Here is a 16,634-nt window from a genome sequence, read left to right on the forward strand (position 1 = left end):
GCAAACGAAAGAGAATCTCTGCACACACACAGAGAGAGAGAGAGACAGAGAGAGAGAGACAGAGAGAGGGTAGTAGCAGCAGTGAGTGAGTTTGCTGACAAAAGCATCTTAAGATGGGGTCTGCTGGAACAGAGGAGACTTGCATCTGTGTCGCATGAGTTGACAGGATCAGCCCTCCTCCACCATCTCTCTCTCACTCGTACACCCACCTGCTCAAATTGCTGGCCAGCCAGCCTCCCTGCCAACGCAGCCGTCTAATTTGGCATTGCCCGACCGCCCAAGAATCTTTTCAGCGAAGGTGACTTTGTCAAGGCCTTGGGCGTCCCTGGTCTGTGGAAGGGGGTGAAATTACATAATCTGGAAGGCCAGTGATTTGGCTTTGGCTGGGTCAGTCGTAAAGGGGTTCAGGCCGAAATCCAGCTCTTAGCCCACCTCCTGGCAGCCCCTGCCCACACCGCCCACCCCCCCACTTCAGCTTCCTGATCCACAGACTCTCAGCTGCCCAACAGCACAGAGATATAAGAAGAGAGGGCTATTGAGGGTTACTAGCCATGATGGCTCTGCTCTGCTACCATAGCTGGAGGTAGCAATGCTTCTGGGATCCTGGTTGCTAGAAGCTACAGAAGGGGAGAGTTGCTCTTGCGCTCAAATCCTACTTGCTTGTTTTCCACAGGCACCTGGTTGGCCACAGGTGAGAAGAGGATGCTGGAACAGATGGGCCATTGGCCTGATCCAGCAGGCTCTTCTTGTGTTGTTATGGCCCCAGCTCCATAGGAGAGTGCTTCCTTTGCACCCAGGACACCCCAGATTCAATCCCCAGCATTTCTGGACAGTACTAGAAAAAGATCCCTATCTGAAACTGCTGCCAGTCGGTGTAGGCAGACTAAGCTAGGTGGAACAATGGTTGGACATGGTATAAGGCGGCTTCCTACCTACCTGTTGGGGAAGGATCATAGCTTCGTTTTGCATGCAGAAGAACCCAAGCTCAATCTGGGCCGTCTCCAGTTAGGGCTGGGAATGGTCCCAGTCTCAAACGCTGGAGGAGTGCTGCTAGTTAAGCTAGATGGATCCCAAGACCTTCCTGGGTTGAGTGGGGGTAGAACCCTGGTCCCCCAGGTCATAGCACAGCACTCTCTAATCCATTGATTCTCAACTTTTGTTGTTGGACTACAGCTCCCATCATCCCTGACCACTGGTCTTGCTCACTAGGGATGATGGGAGTCCAACAGCAGCTGGAGACCCAAGGTTGAGAAAGGCTGCTCTAACCACTAAACCATCGCTGGCTCGACAGGAGAAGTAGCTTTATTTCCAGATATTAGCACCCCAACCAGGTGCATTGTTGGTGTGTGTTTTGCACCAGGCACTGGATCTTCTCCTGCTCCCCTCGCTATCACCAAGTTTGTTTACTTTGCTTGCAAGGTGGTTGGTTGGGTGGTCTGCAAAAACACGGCTCTGGCGGGAAACACACCTGTTCACCATCTTCACTTGGGCTGTGCATCTTTACTCCAAGTCTCTGATGTACCTAGCAACACCCCAAACTCTGGTTAGTTGGCTCTGCCATCGTGGCATGCTAACCCACTCAATATGGGTTGTATCTGAGTCTTGTGAGAACACTGGGAGAGCCTGGCTGCTGGACAGACCAAAGGCCCCTCTAGCCCCACAGCACCCAAGCAGGATGTGAGGACAAGAACCTGCCTGATCCCTTAGAAACCAGTATTTATGGGTAGACAGCCTCTGGACATGGAGGTTCCATTCTTAATGAGCATCAGGGGAGCCTGGCCGCTGGGTCAGATGTAAAGACTTCTCTTCTCCCACTGCCCTGTTCTCACAGCGGCCAACCAGACCGCTTCATGTGCTTTGTTTGTAACAGGTTTGGCAGCAAAGAAGAATACATGTCCTTCATGAACCAGTTCCTGGAGCACGAGTGGACCAACATGCAGCGGTTCCTGTTGGAGATCTCCAACCCAGAGACTCTATCCAACACGGCCGGTTTCGAAGGGTACATTGACCTGGGCCGTGAACTCTCCACCTTACACTCTCTGCTCTGGGAAGTTGTGATTCAGCTGGACCAGGTACCCGCTGGCTTGTTGAATTTGTATAACCACCCACCAGTAAACTACCCCACCAAAGCAATAATTTAAAAATGCAGTGTATAATCATGGGAAATCAACAGTGAGCAGTACGTACGTCGGCATTTGAACACTCCTTCTTTGTCAGGAAAGTCTCAGTCAGCATACAAAACTGTGGATATGTTTATAAGCAAAGACAGGCAAGCTGAAAACATGAAACTCAGGAATGAAAAGGAGTTCTGACTTTGACAGCAGAATTTGCATGCCAAATCCGTCCTCCAGGCACATTGTTGTGCAAACAAAATTAGGTGCATTTTTTTATGACCAAAGTTTGCAGGCTTCTTAAAAACCATAGCGAACCTTATTTGCACCTAACTTAAGTTGGATCTTGCCAGCTCAAGTTCTACATTCTTGGCTGTTGTTGTGAAATGTTAAGTAAATAATTATTCCTTTTTTTAAAAAAAAAAAAGGGCAAAACAAAACCCTCTATTCAAACGGGACAGTCTGGAAAGCAGGTCTTCCCTAAACTGGTGCCTTCCAGGAGATTGGGGGGCTGAGGGAGTGGGCGGCTGGGGCTGGTATAGTCCATAAGGCAGGTATTTGCTGGCCTCCAGTTCAGTTTCCCAAGCTAAGGGGAAGTCCAGATTATTTTTTTGCTCTGAGATCATCTTGTCTCCTATGCAAGAGAGAACTCGCTATCAGAAACTGGGGGTGGGGGGAAGGTGCATCATCTTGGCCTTTTCGTCCTCCTCCCAACCTCCTTCTTTTACCCTATTGCTGAAGCAACTCTCATCCAACCACATTCCTTGGAAACACGTAACCCAATTTTTTTACAGCACGTGCAGAACCCTCCTTGTATCTTAACTGGAGTTGTTTCAACCATTAGGTTCCTCCTTAACTGGTTCTTTCCAGTTTTGTAGTCAGGCTGTATTCCTGTGTTCTGCCTGGTCTTTGGCTTGGAATCCATTTGATTCCCTCCCCCTCTTTCTTTTTTCCTTTCTCCTTCTGTAATGGAACTCCTATTTGGGGACTTCCCTGGCTTTTTTCTGGCCCACGTAGGACCAGTCTGGATAGTTGGCCTTGGTGAAGACGATGTTTTCATCCCCCCAAAAGTTTTTGATTTGAGTTTCCATTGAAATGAGGCTGCATTTTAATGTTTTAATGATGTTGTATTTTAATCTTGTTTTTTAAGTTGTATCTCAATCAATTTGTTTTTATATTGGGTGTTAGCCACCCTGAGCCCAGTCTTGGCTGGGGAGGACAGGGTATAAATATTATTATTATTATTATTATTATTATTATTATTATTATTATTATTATTATTATTATCATCATCATTATTATTACATGACACTGGTCTGGCATCTGACCCACTGGCATAATTAGGCATGGCACAGGTCTCAGTTTGACACCTAAGGCTGTTTTCCCCCAACCACACTCTCCTGCCCATGCCCATCTGGTTGGCGCATCTCCGCCTGGTGAATGAGGGGCATAGTTGAACTGTGGAACTCCCTCCCACAAGAGGCAGTGATGGCCGTCAACCTGGGTGGCTTTAAAAGAGGGTTAGGCACTCAGTCAGCCACTGTGAGAACTGGATGCTGGACTAGATGGTCCATGGACCCAATCCAGCAGCACTCTTATCACATTCTCATGAAACAAGGAAGTGGAGTGGGGTGATCTGTCCTGCATGTGTAGATGGGGAAGGGCCAACCCCAATGTCTGGTTTCCATCTTAAGGCATCTTAAGGCATTCAGAGTCTTCAAGCCCCATATGGGGAACCCCTTGTGTCAAGCTGCTAGTGGACTCCAGTTAACAATTACAGATAGGTAGCCGTGTTGGTCTGCCAGTCAAAACAAAATAAAAAAAATTCCTTCCAGTAGCACCTTAAAGACCAACTAAGTTAGTTCTAGGTATGAGCTTTCGTGTGCATGCACACTTCTTCAGATACACTGAAACAGAAGTCACCAGACCTCTGAAGTCACCAGAAGTCACCAGACCTATAGAAGCGTCTGGTGACTTCTGTTTCAGTGTATCTGAAGAAGTGTGCATGCACACGAAAGCTCATACCTAGAACTAACTTAGTTGGTCTTTAAGGTGCTACTGGAAGGAATTTTTTTTATTTTCCAGTTAACAAAATATTTGAAGACGGAACTGGAAGCCTCTTTGTTGTGTGGCTAGGATAAGTATCCAAACAAACCCCTGTGTTGCAAAGAGAATGTCAACAATGTCTAGGCAACACGATGACCATATACATACATAATAGACAATCTTTATAGAACTCCTTCAAATCATAAGAAGTTCAGGATGAAATCTTTAGTCTCAAAGTCTCTGAAAATCTTTAAATGAAGCGAGGTACCAAACTTTATACTGTTTTGTCACTGCATACTACATTTTTACATGAACACTGTTCCACAGCATTTGATATTTTCATTTACATACATTCATTCAAAATAAGATGGGTTTGTGAAGCATTCTATATCCACCCACCACGCTGACGAAGAATTCTACAAAACAGTAGTCAATATCTGGAATCACTGTGTAGTGTTGAACATCATTATTCAATGCACAAAGCTTCACAGCTTGTCTTCCACCGTACAAAGTTTGGTACCTTGCTTCATTTAAAGATTTTCAGAGACTTTGAGACTAAAGATTTCATTTTGAACTTTTTGTGATTTGAAGGAATTCTATAAAGATTGTCTATTACGTATATATATGGTCGCTGTGTTGCCTAGACGTTGTTGTGTGGCTGGGATAGGTATGCTCAGTGATGGCCCTGCTTGTGTTTCTCCCCACTCCTCCAGAGCACAGCAACAAAGCTTGGACCCTTGCCACGCATTCTGAGGGACGTCAATTCGGCCCTCAGCAACCCGTCCTGCGTGCAAGTCTCCGTCACAGCAGATCATGCTGCCTCGACGCCCAACGCTAGCAACAGCATATCTGTGGGGCTGCAGAAGATGGTGATCGAGAACGACTTATCTGGGTAAGGACGGGCAAGGGCAGGGGGTGGGGGTGGAGCAGAGATGAACCCTGCCAGGCGAATGGGGGAGGGCTTTTGTGGAAAAACTGGCTGAGGCAGCCCCGAAGGATCCTGGGGGTGGGGGACAGCCATGGGCAGGGGGGAGGCTAAAAGGTGGCCATGGCGGATGGACACTTCGCCTGCTAACGGTTTCTGCCGCCTTGTGCAGCTCCTTGTTTTGAAATGTAAAACATTGAAATGGATAAATTTCAGGTGGAAGCTATGTGTTTAATTAGAGAGATGAGCAATCGGAGAGGGGTGGCGGCGGCAGCAAGATTCTCTCTGTAATCAGTGGGGGGACAGGGACGATTTAAACGATGCACAAGGCTGGATCTCAAAGCAGCATGCTCTTAACCACCCTTGTAAAACCACCCCACCTTTGATCTGGGCTTAAAAGCATTAGCTGTTGCAAAAACCCATTTTCTTCCCCGTCGTTGAAAATCAATTGTTCACCCACATGGCGGTTTGCAGAACAAGAGGCTTTCTTAATATAATGGTTCCGGAGCCCTGAATTGCTGCAGGGTGAGCCAGCCCCAGATGCCTATGGGGAAGAGCAGGCTCCCCAGCACAGGCAGGCAGCATCCATCTAGACAGGCCGGCTTCTTAGCTGTAATTCCTGCATTGCAGGCATTTGGACTTGATGACCCTTGAGGTCCCTTCCAGCTCCCCAGTGCTGTTCTTCTCTGTATACACAAAACAATATGCATGCCATTAAGATAAACATAACTTGGTTTGTAAAACAATACTGTAAGCCTCCCCAATAAAACAAAATAAATTTTTGGCTCATGACATTAGGAAGCATCCAGTGGGCAGAATGAAACAAGGAGACTCCTTCTCAGAGAGCCTTAGGAGTCCATTCCAACTCCATGATTCTCTAAAAACAGCTGTTTCTGAGCTGTTTACATGACGCCCTCCCCCATGAGGAAAGCCCTTTTACTGGACAAAAACATATTGGTTACGAATAAAAAATCATGAATCTCCATCCTCTTTGAGATTGTCTCATTTTATTTTCTCACTTATTGCATCTGTACGCTGCCTATTTTTCTCTCTTAAGGAGCTCAAGGTGGCAAGGATGCCCCCCCTCCTCATTTTAATCCCCACAACAACCCTGTGAGGTAGGTTAGGCTAAGAGAGACGGTGAGCGGCCCAAGTGGCAGCTTTATGTCCAAGTGGGGAGTTCAAACCCTGATCTCCTGCTGGCACTATAACCCAGTGCATCCCAACTTTGAGTCCTCCAGCTGTGGTTGGACTACAGCACCCATCATCCCTGACCACTGGCCCTGCTAGCTAGGCATGATGATGGTACCTGATGCTCGCAGCCCCCTTCCCCTCTGATGCTGACCCATACACAGAACCTTAACAGTACAATGGGGGCGGAGGCTGACTTGCCAGCCACCAGAAAAATAAGGGAGGAGTAATAATGAAGGGTTAAACCACAGAGCCTAGGGCTTGCCGATCAGAAGGTCGGCGGTTCGAATCCCTGTGACGGGGTGAGCTCCCGTTGCTCGGTCCCTGCTCCTGCCAACCTAGCAGCTCAGAAGCACGTCCAAGTGCAAGTAGATAAATAGTACCGCTCTGGCGGGAAGGTAAACGGCGTTTCCGTGCGCTGCCCTGGTTTGCCAGAAGCGGCTTAGTCATGCTGGCCACATGACCCAGAAGCTGTACGCTGGCTCCCTTGGCCAGTAAAGTGAGATGAGCGCCGCAACCCCAGAGTCGGTCATGACTGGACCTTCAATAATGAAGGGGGAGGTCTAGGACCGTAGGAAACTTCCACCAGGGTCAGTGCTGCCCACACTGGTTGGCAGCGGCATGAGGCAGGGGGCAGTTCCCAGCCCTATTCCCAGTTGGGGATGGAGCTTGGGATCGTCTGCATGCAAGGCAGGTGCCCAGGCCACAAGCGATGGCCCTTTCAGCATTTCCCACCTGGCGTGCCACATCCATGAGACGTCCACCCTCCCAACAGCCTGCGTGTGGCGCATGCGTGTCGATGGCGCTGGGGTGTTTTTTGTTTGCTTGCTTGCTTGCTTGCTGTCCTGTGAAAGAGCTGCTGCCTCTCGTGCAGCGACCACAGCTCTTTCTCTCACTGTCTCCTTCTTTTCCTCCTCTCCTTCTTCTCCTTATGCGTTTTTATTTCCCCCACAGTCTGATAGATTTCACACGATTACCGTCTCCAACCCCTGAAAACAAGGACTTGTTTTTTGTCACAAGGTCTGCGGGGGCCCAGCCCTCACCTGCCCGGAGCTCCAGCTACTCGGAGGCCAATGAGCCTGACGTCCAGATGTCCAACGGCGGCAAGAGCCTCTCCATGGTGGACTTGCAGGACAGCCGGGTTCTGGATGGTGTGGCCGCCCTCCCGGGGCCGGCTGACCCACTCGGCGATGGGCCCCCCTCCATCGGGCAGGCCCCGGGCCCATGGGGCACGCGGACTCAGCAGAACGCCGTGGCCGCCATGGCCACCGTGCGCCGGGCAGGCCAGACCCCCACGACACCTGGCACAGAGGGCACCCCCGGACGGCCCCAGCTCCTGGCGCCCCTCTCCTTCCAGAACCCTGTGTACCAGATGGCAGCAGGTCTGCCCCTCTCGCCTCGTGGGCTGGCGGATTCAGGCTCTGAGTGCCACAGCTCGCTGAGCTCCCACAGCAACAGCGAGGACTTGGCAGCGGTGGGCAAGCACGCCTTCGGCAACCCCGCTGTGGTGGCTGCTGCAACAGAGGACTTCAACCGGCGGGCCGGGGAGCTGGCCCGCCGGCAACTCTCGCTTTCGGACAAGGGTGGTCAGCCCACAATGCCCCGGCAGAACAGCGGGGGGCCCCAGAGGCGGATAGACCAGCCGCCCCCGCCCCCACCACCCCCGCCGGTGACTCGGGGCCGGACGCCGCCCTCCCTGCTGAGCACGATGCAGTACCCACGCCCCTCCAGCGGCGGCATGCTCTCCTCCTCGCCCGACTGGCCGGGCAGCGGGGCACGGCTCCGGCAGCAGTCTTCCTCCTCCAAGGGAGACAGCCCAGAGATGAAGCAGCGAACGGTGCATAAGCAGGTCAGTGCGGGCGTGGCAGGAGGGGCAGGTTGGGGAGAGGGGGCAGAGAGGGCACCTGGCTGAGGACCTCGCTTCTCCAGCCAGAATCTGCACCATCTCAGGTGGGAGTGTGTGCAGGGGGCGGGAGGCTGTTCCTCATCTCGCTCTGCCATCCTGCTGCTGCTTTTGCCCATAAATGTTCCGGCTTCCCCCACCCCATCCCATGCCACACCAGATCCAGTGCCATCTCACGATCTTGCTGCTTCCGTGTGCGGCAGAGAAGCACCACTGGTTGGAGTTGTTCGACCGAAGCTAGAGAGAAATTGAGAGCAGGTTGGTCGTTCCCTGTGCCCTCCCCAGCCGAAACACATGCACACTGGTTGAGGGTGTTGGGAAGCATTGCTCAGAGCAGCTGAAGGGGCAGGTGAGAGGAGTTGCCACGCTAGGCCAGCCAGCTAGATGACCCCTTGGTATCCTTTCTTACTCTGCAGTTCTGTGCTTCAGTCATCCTCCTCTCACAGGCTGTGACCTTTGCTCAAACAGGGACTTGCAAGCTGCTGGAGTTGTTCCAAACAGCCCCATTTGACCAGAAACTACAGCAGGAAAGGGGTCAGTGGTTGGATCAAGCCCTCCCCCCACCTGCACCTGAGCCTGGTGTCATAATCTCTCCTCCCCCACCCCCTCCTTCTGGTGCTCATCCGCATCCCCTCACCTATTAGCTGGGAACACAATAAATAATGAAGCTCCTTGTTCAAATTCAACCATGTTAATTGTTATTTGAGGGCTAATTAAGGCCTCAGTCACATGCACTCTCTCTAGGTCCGCTTGTAGCCGGTGGGTTGGGAGCATCCACAGTGCCTCTCGCTCCCCAGAGTGGGGAGGTTGCAAGCAGGAGCTGTGAGCCAGGGTTGTTTCTCCTTTAGAGGTCAGCTCAGCCGCAAAACAGATTAGGCTGTTTTCTTAGGGAAGCCACAGGGAGATAAGGGTAGAGGGAGCCGGAGATAAGGCGTTGATACAGATTTCAAAATTCTTCAGCTCATGAAGTGGGGGGTGAATTTCGGAGACAAATCTGAAAGAGGGAGAACCCAGATCTCCTGATGGGTTCAGGGTACTGGCAGTAGGTCTCTATGTGGTAAATCTGCTAGCGCCGCTGCTACCCTATTTTTCTGACACATCTGTCATTTTCTTTTTCTCATTATTGTGTCATGGGGGGGCAGCGCAGGGGCAAGATTTCTTCTAGGTATGCCCTGGAACAGCATTACATGGGTGGGGGGACCAAGACATTAAAATACCTCTTTCTAGCAATAGAGAGCTGCACCCCCACCCCAAAACCCTCCTAATAAAACTTTGCTAGCTCTGTCCACTGTTGTGGGGGAAATTGTCCCTCTGTAAAAAGCACCTCCAGATATGGGGAGCAGACTTGAGAGGTGCAGCCTTCTCATTCAGGGATGAAGTTGGGCCTGAAGTAAGGTTGGAAACTCAGTGCGGTGACACCTTGAGCAGATTTAACTCGCATGATTTCAACCATATGCAGGTAGAAATTCCATGAGTTGAACACAAGCAAAGGAGAGAGCTTAAAAAGCTCCCCCCCCCCCCCGTTGAGATTTCCTGGTGTGAAAAGAACTTTTGAGCGCTCTGCCATCACTTGGGGGAGCGTCAAAGCCCACTTGGCCCCAGAAGGCTAGTGGTGCTTGTATAGGGGGACCCTTGCAACAGAATGCCTGCGTAGAATGCGGTTTTAGTGCTCAAAACAAACCATTTCAGGTTGGAAGGTGAAGCTTCCCTCCAGTCTAAAGTCCTAGAAAAGGCTTGGCTCTAGGAAGACTGCCTACTAAACCAAAAACCCAAGTGTTGGGTATTTGGGACATGTGCTCTCTGTCTTTCTCTAGCTTCATGTCCATTCCGGTTTCCTCTTTTTTCTTTTTCTCCCCCTCCACTCCCTCTTTTCGCTTGTGGTTCTATGTTTCATTTTAGGCCCCTTCTCCTGTGAACCCCAATGCCCTGGACCGCACAGCCGCTTGGCTTTTGAATATGAACGTGCAGTTTTTAGAAGAGGAGAGCAGTGACCCAGAACCCAAGCACAGGGATAAGATCCGGAATAAAGAGGAGTTCGGCCAAGGGGAAAAGGTAACGCCGGGCAGGACGCAGAAGTGGCTTCTCCAGAGGGAGAGACAGTTGCCTTTGTAAACACATCCGCTCCCCGGCCTGTGCCGTTCGAAGGCTGCAGTGGCCCTTGCTCCTTGCCCACTACTGCTTTTCATGTAGGGCAGGGCGTTGGGGGTGTAGGTCCTGCAGCCCTCCTGATGACCTCAGGCTGCCACTCCCACCCTCCCTGACCACTTTACCTATTGCGTTTGTCTCTTCCCTTTTCTGTTCTCCAAGGAGAGCAGTTCCTGCCCCTCAGCCTAGCCTGCCTCACAGGCTGGTGGTGGAAATTAAGTGAAAAGGGCCATGCACAGACACTTTGAGCTCCTTGGAGAAAGAGAGGCAGGATATAAAAGCAATAAATAAGTGAAACAGGTAAATAAACACCATTGGTCTGGCCAGCTCAGCGTTGTCAACACTGGCTGGCAGCATCTCCCCAGGCTTTCAGGCAGGGAAGACTCCCAGCTGTATCTGGAGAGGTCCTTCCTACAGAGAGAACCTGGGCAGCAGGTTATGTCCCTCCTCCTTCCCCAGCCCACCCCACCAAAGAAGGGGCCTGTCTTTCCTTGACAAGAGCAGCTCTGAGCATTTTTATAATCCCAGCCTGGCATTGCTCATTTCCTGCATTTCCGTTGTGCTGTTGTCATTCCCTTGCTGGCTCCATTGACATAATCCATGCCCCATTCCCTGCCCCACAGACACACCTCCCACAGCTGCGCCACATGGTAAGATCTGGACGGGAGGACAGCAGGCACGGGAGCAACCGCTGTTGCCTCGCTGCCAGTGCCACCCTCATTGCCACTGTCTCCACTGGAACCATACTCTCCGGTTGGCGCGAGTGCCTTCAAATTCTCGCCTCTTTCTCTGCCTCCCACCTGTTTCCTGCCTGCCTCTCCCGAAGCCGCCCAGTTAAAAGGGAGAGGTCAGAAGTTTCTCCTCCGCGGCGTCCGCAGCTTCATTTGTTTCTTTGTGAGGGTGCCGGAAGCTGCCTTATACTGAGCCAGGCACTTGGTCCATCTAGCTCAGCATTACCTACACTGACGGGCAGCAGCAGTGGCCCTCCAGAGGTTTCAGGTGGGGAGTCGCTTCCAGCCTTACCTGGAGATCCTTGCGGGAGCTGAACCTGATGCCTCGTGTCAGGCAGATGCTCTGCTGCTGAGCCACTGCCACTAAAGCTCTTCACTTCTCCTGAATTCCAGGGTGGCTCCGTAAAACGGATGCGCGTGGGCACCTTTGCCATGGCTTTGCACTGTCTCAGTTCCTTTGTGCATACACACACACACACACAGAGAGAGAGAGAGAGAGACTGACCAATCCCTCCCTACTCTTCATTGATGGAACCCCTGTAAGAAAAGAATGCTGAGAGGGCTTCCACAAAGTTCTTTCAGTGGAGATTCCTGCAGCGTTTGCACGGGTCAATAAAGCACGGCAAATAAAGTCCACAGCAAAAGAATCCTGATACGACCACATGGCATACGCACACGCATGTGTTGCAGGCTTTGAGTCAGTGGAAACCCCTGCATGCTGTTTATCCATTCATTTATTTCATGAAATTTACGCACCACTTGACTGCCTCAAAGCGGTTTACCAGAAAAGATAAGAAGCACTAAAGTCATAAATAAGAAAAAAAACAGCAGCAGTGGTTTCAATCCTCCATATCTCAGCTGTATAGGGCAGTTGTGGGCTGTTGGGGTGGAGAGGCAGAGAGGATTAAAATCCAGAGCAAACTGCCCATTTGCAGGGTGCTGGACAAAATTAAGATTTACTCCTCTTTGGGGGAAGCAAGATTAGATAATAAGGGAATCCAGCTCCTAGGAGCCAGCATATGTATTTATTTCATAAAATTTGCACCCCACTTGATTGTAAAGAAACAAGCCTCAAGGCGATTTACAAAAGAAAAAATTACTACAATAGTTTAAAACACAGAGAAAGCTAAAATTCTGAAAAAGGCTGAGGCTTGTGTAAACAAATGTTTTTAGCAGGCGCTGAAAAGAATACAGCGAAGGCACCTGCCTGTATCAATAGGCAGGGAGTTCCAAAGTGCAGGTGCTGCCACACTAAACAATTGGGTTTTATGTGGCACCTGTAGTGGTGCCAGTTCTTCCTGTCAAGGTGGTCAAGTGGATGCCTTTTGGGGTAAGGCAATCTTGCATGTAAACTAGGCCCAAGTTGTTAAAGGCTTTATATACTAACTTCTAACACCTTGGGGACACGGGTGGTGCTGTGGGTTAAACCACAGAGCCTAGGGCTTGCCAATCAGAAGGTCGGTGGTTTGAATCCCTGCAATCGGGTGAGCTCTTGTTGCTCGGTCCCTGCTCCTGCCAACCTAGCAGTTCGAAAGCACATCAAAGTGCAAGTAGATAAATAGGTACCACTCCAGCGGGAAGGTAAACGGCGTTTCCGTGCGCTGCTCTGGTTCACCAGAAGCAGCTTAGTCCTGCTGGCCACATGACCCGGAAGCTGTACGCCGGCTCCCTCGGCCAGTAAAGCAAGATGAGCGCCACAACCTCAGAGTCGTCCGCCACTGGACCTAATGGTCAGGGGTCCCTTTACCTTTACCTTTAACACCTTGAACCTGGCCCGGAAGCAGATTTCTTGTAGTCCAGCAACATCTGGAGGAGCGTAGGTTGTGTGTTTCCTTTCCACACCCACCCACTGTAGACCACTGTCGGAAGAAGTGCCTGAAATCAGAACACACACACACCTCCCACTATGACTTGCCTTTCTCCTGTCTTTCCCCACACTAAGCTGAAATTCCCTCATTGCAGGGAGCTGGGCTACAGGACCCGCTAGGCCCCTTCCAATTCCATGATTCCATACGGCTCCATACGGAGTCTTTCCAATGTGCAAAACACACACGTACCTGTGGACAGGTGGCGCTGCTCCAGTGGTGGCTTGGAGGAGATGGCTGGGCAGAGACAGAAGGGCTTTGAGCGGCTGACCGGGGTGGGTGTGGTTGCTGGCACGGGCCCTGCCATGCTGTGTGGAGCAGGGGAGTCCGTGGGTGGCGAGGGTGCTCACAGCCCTTTCTCCTGCATGTTTCCTGCACAACAGCAGTATCAGCAGGACGTGGTGGTCCTGCAGGACAAGCTGCGCATCTCGAACAAGAAGCTGGAGGAGTACGAAGCTCGCTTCAAGTGCCAGGAGGAGAATACTCAGAAGCTGGTGCTGGAGTATCAGGCGCGGCTGGAGGAGAGTGAGGAGCGTCTGCGGCGGCAGCAGGAAGACAAAGAGATCCAGATGAAGGGCATCATCAGCAGGTAGGAGGGGCAGCCTGAGACAGGCTGAGGCAGCCATCTTGGGATGCGGAACCCCGTGGGCAAAGCCATGTTGGTGGCTTCCGGTGAGAGACCCCTCCGTTCCGCCATGTTCCGCCTGAAATCTTGCAAGGCCTCGTGCGCTTCATGAGATCCCACTGAAATCTTGCAAGATCTCTTGCACCCTGCAATATTCCATGCGCTTTGTGAGATCTTGCAAGATCTCACATGCGTTCTGTGTGATCTCGCCTAAATCTCGCAAGATAGTGTGCATGCTCTGTGAGATGTCGCCAAAATTTAGCAAGGTCTCTCTCGCGCTCTGCGAGAATCTTTCCAAAACCCGCCATTGTCATCACTACATTGTGGGCGCTGCTGTGCCACCCAGGTAAGGGAAGCAATGGTAGCAGGGAAGCCGCTTCATGTCTCACCTCAGGCAGTGAAACAGTTCACGACCCCAGCTGGATGCACACAGGAGAAAGGCCCTGAGTGTCGTGGTTAGACGCAGGGTCAGCAAACTTTTTCATCAGGGGGCCGGTCCACTCTCCCTCAGACCTTGTAGGGGGCCGAACTATATTGGGGGGGGGGATGAACACATTCCTATGCCCCACAAATAACCCAGAGATGCATTTTAAATAAAAGGATACATTCTACTCATGTCAAAACACACTGATTCCCAGACGGTCTGCAGGCTGGATTTAGAAGGCGATTGGGCTGGATCCAGCCCCCGGGCCTTAGTTTGCCTACCCATGGGTCATCAACCTAAGGTCCATGGGCCACAAGCGGCCTACGGAGGTTGTTTAACCGGCCCACAACCTGCCCCCAGACGAAGCCGCACACTCAGTGAGTCTCTGCGCGCTGCGCTAAACCAGCGTGACACGGGGACTCACTTCCGCAGCGCCGGAAATCGCGTCTGCACATGCACAGATGCTGGAAATCGTGTCTGCGCAGACGCTGGAAATTGCAGGTGCACAATCCCGCCCATAGAGGGATCTTCACTGGAGTGACCTGGCCCAGGTGAGGTAAACCTTACCGACCCCTGGGTTAGAGTCAGACTAGGACCTGTGAGGACTTGGTTTTTGCTGTGTTGCAGCACCACAGGTGGCCCGGGAGTGATCCTGCAGCTTGGCCAATCAGGTTCTGCCTGGCAGTATAAAGCTGCTGATTTGACACCCAGTTCCCTAGTCTAGCCAACACGTTGCTCAAGTGCTGAGGGGGCTTCCCTGGCCTCACGACTGAACAGCCTTCTTGCCCCACCAGCCTTAAACTGGTCATAGCACCACACCTGAGCCAGTGCAGTGTTGTGCTTAGAGTGTCAGACTAGGGCCTGGGAGACCAGAGCTCAAATCCCTACTTGGCCATGAGTGAAATCAACTAGAGTGTGACCCTGAGCCACTTGCTACCATCTCTCAGCCTAACCTACCTCACAGGGTTGTTGTGGAGACTAAATAGGGGCGAGAACTAGGTACGCCCCCTAGAGCTCCTTGGAGGAAAAGGTGGGATACAAATGCAATAAACTTGTGGAGGAATTCAGTATCGCACTAAAGCTTTCATTCCATGCGGGCAACCATTTCAGCTTGCCAGACACACTCCCCCCACTGCTCCCTGTGTGCTGTTTGGTGGTTCTCCCTAAACCCCACCACCTCCACACCGCCCCCACTGGAGCTTCCTCTGAAGGGATTCATAACTGAATTCCACCCCTTATTTAGAACACCATAACTAAGTTTCTAGTCCATAGGGTTTTTTATGCTGGATGCTACCTTGATAATTCATTTCACTTTTAAATTCGGGGTATAGGCTTTTGGAATAATCCAAGGATGTCTGAAAATAACAACAACAACAACAACAACAACAACAACAACAACAACAACAACAACAACAACAACAACAACAACAATATATATATACCCCGCCCATCTGGCTGGGTTTCCCCAGCCACTCTGGGCAGCTTCCAACCAAATATTAAAAACAATACAGCATCAGACATTAAAAACTTCCCAAAACAGGGCCGCCTTCAGTTGTCTTTTAAAAGTAAAATACAGTGGTGCCCCGCAAGACGAACGCCTCGCAAGACGGAAAACCCGCTAGATGAAAGGGTTTTCCATTTTGGAGGCGCTTCACAAAACGAATATCCCTATGAGCTTGCTTCGCAAGACGAAAATGTCTTGCGAGTTCCTGCGGGGGTTTTTCCCTCCCCCCCCTTTTCCTAAGCCCTAAGCCGCTTATCAGCTGATCCGCCAAAAGCCGCTAAACCGCTAATAGCGCTAATCCGCTAAGCTGTCAATGGGCTTGCTTTGCAAGACGAAAAAACCGCTATACAAAGAGCCTCACGGAACAGATTAATTTCGTCTTGCAAGGCACCACTGTAGTTGTTTATTGCCTTGACATCTGCTGGGAGGGTGTTCCACCGGGCAGATGCCACTACTGAGAAGGCCCTCTGCAGGTGCAGTGGGGTTCATCAGCCATGGAACAGCCCCCCAACCCCTCCCTCCTGGGTTTGTGATGAAATTCCAGGCTTTCATCCTGATGATCCACAGATTGGTTCAGCCGCTACTGTTGCCCCTTCCCTTCGTCCCCACTTGGAGTGCTCCAGGCTAAGTGAGCCTTTGGCTAGATCCAGCTGCAGCACACTCCAGATGTCCTCAGCCTCCTACCCTTTTGCCCTAAGCAAGTTTCCAACCTTGCTTTGATGGTTTGCTCCAGGCTTGTAGCCACAAATTGGGGTGGGGGTTATAAATTGCCCAAAAAAACCCAGCAAAGGAGGACAGTTAGACTTGAAACTATTGCAAATTTTCCACCAACAGGCTGATGTCAGTGGAGGAGGAGTTGAAAAAAGATCACGCAGAAATGCAGGCAGCTGTGGACTCCAAGCAGAAGATCATAGACGCACAGGTAGGTGCCTGCGAGCAAAGCTCACCTGGAGCAGCCACAGGTCTCCTGCAGCACCTGTCTACCAGGAAGGCACACATTTTGGTCCTATAGCACCTAGCAGCTCCAGAGTTGTCACAACACCTTGCTGGCTACTAGTCAGCAGTGCTTCTGTATATAAGTTGCTGGAAGCCACAGGAGGGGACAGTGTTGCTCTTCTGCTTTGGTCCTGCTTGCAGATTTCACATTGGGGCATCTGGCTGGCT

The 16,634-nt window shown here is 51.3% G+C and overlaps 1 protein-coding gene across 8 annotated transcripts in view; it reads left to right on the forward strand.

Annotated features, from left to right (window-relative positions):
* Window positions 1-16,634, forward strand: part of DAB2IP (DAB2 interacting protein) — a 309,499-nt gene that overhangs the window by 284,226 nt on the left and 8,639 nt on the right. For 6 of the 8 annotated variants that reach the window (XM_081847484.1, XM_081847482.1, XM_081847485.1 and 3 more), the window contains 6 exons: window positions 1,871-2,072; window positions 4,871-5,049; window positions 7,228-8,122; window positions 10,076-10,228; window positions 13,301-13,506; window positions 16,305-16,392. In XM_081847484.1, the coding sequence (XP_081703610.1) occupies window positions 1,871-2,072; window positions 4,871-5,049; window positions 7,228-8,122; window positions 10,076-10,228; window positions 13,301-13,506; window positions 16,305-16,392 (1,723 nt within the window). The remainder of the gene's footprint in view (window positions 1-1,870; window positions 2,073-4,870; window positions 5,050-7,227; window positions 8,123-10,075; window positions 10,229-13,300; window positions 13,507-16,304; window positions 16,393-16,634) is intronic. The other 2 variants (XM_081847483.1, XM_081847486.1) reach the window with 2 other exon arrangements.

This window comes from Podarcis erhardii (assembly GCF_964252035.2).
Source record: "Podarcis erhardii genome assembly, chromosome: Z".
Lineage (NCBI taxonomy): Eukaryota > Metazoa > Chordata > Lepidosauria > Squamata > Lacertidae > Podarcis > Podarcis erhardii.